A 9,134-nucleotide genomic window follows, 5' to 3' on the forward strand; every position below is an offset into this window, starting at 1 on the left:
AGTTATTTTTCTAGAATGACCATGCCTCAATGATATAGAAGGGAAATAATCAGTTATTTTTCTAGAATGACCATGCCTCAATGATGTAGAAGGGAAATAATCAGTTATTTTTCTAGAATGACCATGCCTCAATGATATAGAGGGGAAATAATCAGTTATTTTTCTAGAATGACCATGCCTCAATGATATAGAAGGGAAATAATCAGTTATTTTTCTAGAATGACCATGCCTCAATGATATAGAAGGGAAATAATCAGTTATTTTTCTAGAATGACCATGCCTCAATGATATAGAAGGGAAATAATCAGTTATTTTTCTAGAATGACCATGCCTCAATGATATAGAAGGGAAATAATCAGCAGAGATTCGATTACTCATTACAAAAAAGATTTTTCTTAGAAGACCGGACTTGATTTAAAATTAACACGCTTCTAGATATAAGTTTTAAAACTCAACACTTTAGGCTTAAATTCTGTAGCAGTTCTTTGTTGTTTACTAATTATTATTTTATCAATGATAATGTGTAAAGTTATTTTAGTGGTCGATTAAAACAAATTTATAAACTCCCAATAAATGTTTCCTTATAAAAGCATTGATGCAAACATCTTTTCGTGATTTAGCGTTGATATGATGAAAGTACAATATGTCGTTATCTATATATTAATTTAAGAAAACTATACATACATACATATATCTTGTAATAACACCACGCGAGCTCTGATACCTGTTGTTCAATATCACTTTCTGGAATATAGTTAATCAGGCGTATACTTTTTTGCAGTTATCTGTGTTTTCTATGGCTGTAGTATTCCAAGTCGCACTAGGCCAATAAATACGAAGATTAATTAATACCATCATAACAGGTGGTTTCGAGAATGCAATAAATTAAACTCGACCACAAATATAAACACAGGAAACTGGAAGTTTTACTTTAAAAGCATCGCTTTTATTTCTTCATAAAACATAGTAATGCAAGTGAAAGATGCGTCCACAGCAACCAGGAACACAGTATCTCTGTCTCCATATATGATCAATAGGAGATATTCGTTAAAAAACTAGTCAACAACTTATCAAGCGAGCTATTCATATATAGATAAATGCATTATTGAACTAATTCTTCTGACCAGTTAACGTAGTTTAAGGTTAGGCATGTCTGTTTATCTGGAATATGTAACTGAATCCTGTATTAAAATTTTGAAAATGTGTGTATATATAAACATATAGTTATTTACAAATTATGGGCAGGTTCGGTTTATGATATCTACATGTTACACGGCGTCGTTCCCTAACAGTAGCATATGCTTTTGATGTGTTTGAATTAATACTGAATAATCAACCACGTGACAGAAGACATGGAGGAGTAACTTTTCCATGGGCTACAAGTGTGGAACAGTTTTTTCATTTTTAATAACGTAATTTGTTTGAAAGCGGAGAAGATGAAAAATAATTATTTCATACCGCTAATACCTCGCTAAATATGATTTGTCGCTAGACCATTAACCTCTAACTATAGCTTGGGGAGATGGGAGGACCTTTCCAAGACCTAGAAGGAAGGGTACCAAAGCTATCAAATATTAGGATGCGTTACAATTTCTTTTACATTACTGTGTCATGTGAAGAAAAGTAGGAACATATAAAATAGTGATGTTTTATTCTAAGCCTAATACTATAAAACATACACTTTTAAATTGGTGAATAATATTTGTTCATAAAAACAGTACGGTACCTGTAAACTTTGCAAGTAAATTAATGATTGCTAGCAGAAACACTGCAAAGAAGAAATCAGATAAACTAATGTACGTCGAAGTTTTTTTAGATTTCTATCAACAGGTGGCACTAGGAAAGTTGCATTTCATAGATTTAGAGAGAACTATTTTCTGCTCATTCGTATAAACTCTTAGAAAATTCGTACATACAGACAGTAATCTTGTGTCATTTAACTCAAACACAAGTTGCTTTGGACGATGAGTAGAGAAGTGTGTCAAGATCGAAGATAAGTTCTATTTACTTGAAGTGGTGCTTTCTAAACAACTGTCCTGTGCTGGGACAGTGGTAAGTCTATGGATTTACAAAATGAACATTTGGGATCGATTCCCCGCAGTGGACACAGTTCCATGTGAATAGTCAGTCAAGAGGTTCAACAAATAATAGATAGTGAAGTAGAGAATAGATCCTAATTGTTCTTGTCGTAATTTGTTAGTCAGTACAGTCAGAAATGTTAATAAGTTCAAGTACTAGTCTGAGAGTAAATTTTCCCCGAGTACTACTTTTTCTGAATGTTACTGCTTGTTTGAAAGACAAGATTAAAGACCCTACAGTGTAGTAACTTTGAAATTTTATACCTTTAATTGATTTTTTTTTCTTCAGATAACTACTCTAGTCAATGCTAAAGAAAAGCCCATTAAGTCCGAGAAAACTTTACGTGCCATTGTACGAGTTGGTCAAGCCGTCAATTTAGCAGTTGAAAGGTTTGTGTCCGTGGGGGAAGCTATTGCAGATGATAATCCTGAGATTAAAGTTGACATGTATGAAGCCTGTAAAGATGCCAGGGCTGCAGGTACAGGATTCATTTTACTTTACTATGATTTCCTTTTAAGGAACAACACAAAACATGCGAATTGTTGTTTATATTTGTTGTGTTGGTTTAAAACACCGGGAGATTTAATGTGCTCTGTTGACTCACATTACCAACAATTGCATCGAAGCTTACAATTAAGAACAAAGTAAGGGCTACCAATTTAGTTGTTCCTTAACAATAGTTTATGTTCTTGATGTAATTAGATTGATAATGAATAATTAACCAGTGGTGCACATGAGTAACGACATGGAAGAGTAACTTTTTACATTCCTCAAGTACAACTTTTCCATGAGCTGTAACAAACGTTAAGTTCAAGTCCCAGTGTAATAGTAACTTTTCACATTCCCCAAGTACAACTTTTCCATGAGCTGTAACAAACATTAAGTTCAAGTCCCAGTGTAATAGTAACTTTTCACATTCCCCAAGTACAACTTTTCCACGAGCTGTAACAAACGTTAAGTTCAAGTCACAGTGTAATAGTAACTTTTCACATTCCCCAAGTACAACTTTTCCACGAGCTGTAGCAAACGTTAAGTTCAAGTCACAGTGTAATAGTAACTTTTCACATTCCCCAAGTACAACTTTTCCACGAGCTGTAACAAACGTTAAGTTCAAGTCACAGTATGCAAGTAACTTTTCACATTCCCTAATTACAACTTTTCCATGAGCTGTAATAGACGTTAAGTTCAAGTCCCAGTATGCGAGTAACTTTTCACATTCCCCAAGTACAACTTCTCCATGAGCTGTAACAAACGTTAAGTTCAAGTCCCAGTGTGAGAGTAACTTTTCACATTCCCCAAGTACAACTTTTCCATGAGCTGTAACAAAGGTTACGTTCAAGTCCCAGTGTGAGAGTAACTTTTCACATTCCCCAAGTACAACTTTTCCATGAGCTGTAACAAGCGGTAAGTTCAAGTCACAGTGTGAGAGTAACTTTTCACCTTCTCCGGGTACAATTTTAGACAAATAAACACTTGAAATAACATAAAAACAACGTCTTCACTTCAAGATTTGCTGGGAAAGCTAACAAGACAATTATATTAAGCCCACGTTATCATATAATTCGAAATCAACAGAATGTTAGACTATCAAGTGTAAAACAAATATACTTTTTTTTCTCCTTGCGAGGTTGGGTTGTCAGTCCTCAATAAATATCCATCTTTTCTCCATAAAATAGCCCATTGTTTATCTCTGCGCTAAAAAACAACAAGGACAAAATTTGTTATGCATAATGAAATTTAAAAAAAAATGCATGTTGCTAAACGAAAATTAGAATGAAAAAAATTAACTCAAGATTGGTTTCACCTGTCATACATACTTGCAGTTTTAATGTCATGGAAATAATATATATAACTTTGAAAACATTTTAATATGTTTGAAAGATCAGTCTTGAATTTTAAAAATTATATTAATTTTTAAGATAAAGGACTAACAAAGCTATGGATATATAACAATAGTTTATTTATCTTCAAATATGAATAAGATAAACAACTGAAAAATTCTTAGAATGAAACCATAGACTTTATATTAACAATGTGTATTTTTTAAGCTGGTTTGATATGATGAAAATTGATAGCTTTCAAGCAAAGACATAATGTACGTTAATCCTCAAAAAATTCTCATTGTTCTCTTTTTTCGTGTACACAGTTTTCCAAAGTTGCATGTAATCGACCTCATCTTTTTAGATGAGAGTAATGGAAAAATTTATATTTATAGCCGCGGCATAGCGGCTCATGAAATGGCTCTGAGTTTTGTTTGTTTGTTGTTTTCAAATACAAATGTTTAGCTTATAGCTCCGTCATCTCTTCACCGATTTGAGATCAAACTACAGTTTTGGACTCAGGATGTCAAACCCTTTTGTTTGATATATTTGACCACGCCCAAGGTCTCATAGATTAATTTACTCTAATCCTGCCTAAAAGAATTTCAAGTGCCGTGGCTATTGATGATTCCCTCTTGTCTAATAAAGATTTTAATTGAATCTCCTTTAATTTATTGAATCCTTAAACTTGAAAAAAGCTGAAGTTTTAAATAAATCAACATTGAAGTATTTTGAGAACAACGTCTTCATATAGCAATTTTCACCAAAGAACCATTTTAAGAACAACGGGAAATGTAAAATATTCCTTGATCCTGATTACTTAGCCCTGGATGGAAAGGCAACAGTATCAATGTTTCCTCGAGTGTCTACCTTTGACAAGTGTTATGCCAGGGACAAGGATATTTATTCTATTTCAGCTGTTTCCAAAATAGTTCCAAATAAGTAAACAAATAAGTTCTTTTGTTATCTTTGCCAGGTTGGGTAGCCAAGAACCAATAAAGATCCATATTTTCTCCATAGAAATAGCTATCTTATGGCCAATTATTCGATCCACTTATCATCTGAATTGTCTTTTAAAAGACAGAATGAAGTCTGTTAGTTCCCCCTTGTTGCTTCAAGTTTGCTTTGTGCTACATTAAATGCAGATAAGGTCAAATTCGTAAACATTTGTCATAAACTCTAAAATTTTGTATTCCTAGCATACATGTGAACGCCAAGATGAGAAAAGGGAAATCCAACACTGGATTATTAGATGGTGAACTGACGAGTAAGCAAGGTTATAGAAGATTCAAAAAAATAGTTTAAATTATTCATGACAATTACATTTGAAGAAGTGCATAAAAGCAATTTACAGAGTGGGTTCAGACCAAGATGTGGCATAAGGGAAGGTATTTTTAATCTGAGAAGAATCTGTGAACGCGTCATAGAGGTACAACAAAATGTATAAATATGCTTTATAGATTACACTAAGGCTTTTGATTGGGTAAAACACTTAAAGATGATACAATGCTTACGGGAGATAGGAACTGATGAGAAAGATCTCTAGATCATCACAAAGATGTATTGGAAACAAAGAGCAGTAGTAAGAACAGAACAGAGAGTAACACCAGAGTTTAAGATCAAGAAAGGCATAAGACAATGATGTGTATTATCGTCTAGTTTGTTCAATCTACACACAGAAAAAATATTTAGAGAAAAAGAACATATAAAGGAAGTAGTAGATATGGAGATGACACAGCACTACTAACTCTAAGTGTATCAGATCTACAAGTAAACGAACTAAATGAAAAAGGAAAAGACAATGGAAAGACCAAATCAATTGTAATAACTAAGAACCAATATGTACCTAAAATCAGTCTACTTATAGAGAGAACATCAATTTAACAAATTAAAAAGTTATATATTTAGGACACATGAACACCGAAGATGGTGAGAGGGAAGTGGAAATTCAATGAAGAATAGAAATAGCCAGGAGTGTATTTAACAACATGTCAAAAATTAACATAACAACACGGATGACACTAGTCGTATGCTATGTGTGGTCAACCCTATTATATGGTGCTGAAACATGAACAATATCTAAAGCGACTCCTAAAAAGATTGAGGCATTTGAAATGTGGATCTATAGGAGAGTACTGAAAATATCTTGGACATGACATAAGACAAATTAAGAAATGTTGAAAACTAGAAGAACACTATTGTAACATACGAAAAGAAAATGTGAATAATTTGGACATGTAATAAGAAGAAATGGAACACAGAGACAGTTGCTAGAAGGAAAAATGAATGGGAAAAGAGTAAGAGGCAGACCAAGAAATATGTAGATGGATAACATCAAAGATTGGATTCCTATAGAGTAACTGTGTTAGAATGGCGGAAAGAAGAAAACAATGGCGCTCCATGAAAGTCATTCTGATTTGAGTAGATGACACATGATGATAATATACCTTTTTCTACCATCTCGTTCTTACTGAAAAGGCTATCAAGACAATTATATTAACCATACTTTATCACATAAATTAAAATCAACAGAATGTCAAACGATCAAGTGCAAAATAAAAACAAACATTAAAATTTCCCAATAAATGTGAACCCTGGATTACCACACCATTTCCCTTTCACAAAAGAGCATCTCCTCCTTGTCACGTGCAATATACAACCAAAATATAAATAATGAACTGCAGAAACACAACATATCTTGAAGTTAATATTACATCACAGATTAAGCTCTGATCTGTACTTTAATATCCTTCTATTGTCATTTAGATATATTTTTGTTGAAGGTCCTTGTAGATTAAGATAATGTTTTTTTACATTTAAGTTATTTTACTACATTCACAAAGATGTGTTTAATTTGTACTATATAATAGTTTAATTAAGCAATAAATTCTCTCACTGTATCGTTAAAGATGCGTATGTATTGTAAGGCATAAGAATGTCTTCCAAATACCACTATACGCACATTGTTCAGCACCCAGACTTAACCTGTGCTGCTATATAGATACAATATTTAGAACTGTATATACGACCTAATTTTATAGTGCCTTAGCGTTAACCTGTGTCTTCACACACACAAAATAAAACATACACTTACAGTCTTTCCTCCAGTGGGATACATAATGGTTGACAAATAACGCAGGTAAGTTAATCATATACAATCAAACCTTCAGGAGTATTCAACATTACATACGTTTCTCAGCCAACGTAGTTCAAGTTTGTTTTTACAGATTTTCTACTTGTGAGTACCCACGTTATTTTACTCAATGGCTGACAGGAGACAGGAATGTGGACCTACTTTTTCTTCACTGGTTAATTTATTAGTGACTGACCTAAACAGGAAAATATTTTCCTACTTTTTCATTTCCACTTCTAAATATTTCAACAGTGTTTATTTTCATAGTAGATTTGTTCATAGGAAGGGTGGCTAGTAAAATCAGTCGAGTTTTTCTTTTTCCATATTCATGCCTTCTTTTATGTTGTGATGAGCTCTTTTATCTTTTCAACACTAATACTTCAGATGAGAAGACTCATATAAATCAAGCTGGATGTTTTCTGATAGGATTGGTTCTGTCAGTGGTTATCAGTTTGGGAAATTTTATTTGCACTTTTGCTGAGTTGTAGTAATACACACTTCGATATATCTTGGTATCCTTTTAACATAACTGGTCCAGTAATCTACGTGTAATAATTTCTCTGTGTCTGTATTCTGGGTATACATACTGGAGACTATCATTCAGTTTTATCTTTAATCCATATTAATTCATTCACTTAATCCATTGGGTTATACACGTGTGTTTAGAAATACTACGAACTAATTTATATTAATCTCTGTGATTTTCTGTGTTTTGTTTCCAGTAATTCAAGGTACTTTTGTTGTACCCTAAACTTAGTCCATCCCAGATGCGTCTCTAAGCACTGGCACATGAGACCCCCGCCCCGATTATATTTGACAGTTGGTGTCTTGAAAAATCAGAATAGAAAACCATGATCAATATCGTACTGAAATGCCGAAAATTCCCGCGCCTGTGGACCATGTATATATAAAAGGATTTTTAGGGCAGCAAGAAGCTGATCCGCTCAGTATTTGGGCAGTGGTCTTATGCTTAGTCTGTACTGGAATATTTTGTTCGTGTAATATTGTGTATAAATCCGTAAATGCCTTGACTTTGATGTGAATATTTATCATTTGGATCATTATTTGGATGAAACAAATGTTGAAATGCTCATTATTTTGGTTTCATTTGTGGAATCTCCAAACCTAACAATGGACTCACTAGAATTATACTTCAAAAGATGCCGTTTGTTCGGTGTTTTCTATATTTGTAGTTCATTTCCTTTGAAAGGTGCTGCCATCTATGGAGCAGTGTTATTACTTGCATGTTAGACTCGTGGTGTAGCTAATCAACACACATTAGCCACCATGACCACATACATCCTGCAGTGTTGTCTTCTCTTTACTGTTTCAGTGACCAATGCGAAACTGGTGATTATGGTGCTGACGTGAAACACAGTTTTAACTTTTCAGTATATTTTTTATCGTTTCTGTGTTTTGAAGCTTTCTTGAAAAAGAACGAGAATGCATTCAGTCTTCATGTTTCAAATATGAGGCAGAATGAATTGTTTTGTTTAAATTATCAGCTATTATCCATAGTCTGTAAATTAATTTGTTACTCCTACTCTTACTAAGGGACGCTATAAGAAGAGAGAATAACGTTCAGTCGTAAATAGATTAATTTAGTGATTTTATTGAGTAACTCTGATTCGTCAGTTACATAGTTGCTCAAAAAATTATCCAAGGCTAGTTTTCTGGGCAGATGAAATATTACCCTAACTTCTAGTGGTAATACACCAAAAACACTCGGTTAATTGTTGTTTTAACTAGACTTTAGTTGTGTTGGTGTTTAATAAAGATTGTGATTGTTTACACACTGAACCAATACGTATACGACTACTGGTATATAGAGGACGTGTATTGTAGAAATATACGTATATAGCAATATATGTATTAGGGTTCAAGAAATTAATGTCGCTTTTTTTAGATGATAAAACCCGAACAACTTATATATCAAAACAAAACATTTATTATATGAAATAGACTCCATTCTTATCGATGGTGCTTTTCCATCTTAAAATCAGGTTGTTAATGCCCTGATTAAAGAAATCACTTGGCTTTGAAGCAAAAAACATGTCGATGTCCTCTTTAACACCTTCTACATTAACATACGTTTTCCTATT

At 33.3% G+C, this 9,134-nt stretch overlaps 1 protein-coding gene across 1 annotated transcript in view; it reads left to right on the forward strand.

The window, feature by feature from the left end:
- Positions 1-9,134, forward strand: part of LOC106465406 (alpha-catulin-like) — a 153,644-nt gene that overhangs the window by 106,650 nt on the left and 37,860 nt on the right. Inside the window, exon 2 of the mRNA XM_022393305.1 lies at positions 2,368-2,557. Coding sequence (XP_022249013.1) covers positions 2,368-2,557 — 190 coding nt within the window. The remainder of the gene's footprint in view (positions 1-2,367; positions 2,558-9,134) is intronic.

The sequence above is a fragment of the Limulus polyphemus genome, unplaced genomic scaffold (assembly GCF_000517525.1).
Source record: "Limulus polyphemus unplaced genomic scaffold, Limulus_polyphemus-2.1.2 Scaffold1933, whole genome shotgun sequence".
In the NCBI taxonomy this organism is placed as follows: Eukaryota; Metazoa; Arthropoda; class Merostomata; order Xiphosura; family Limulidae; genus Limulus; species Limulus polyphemus.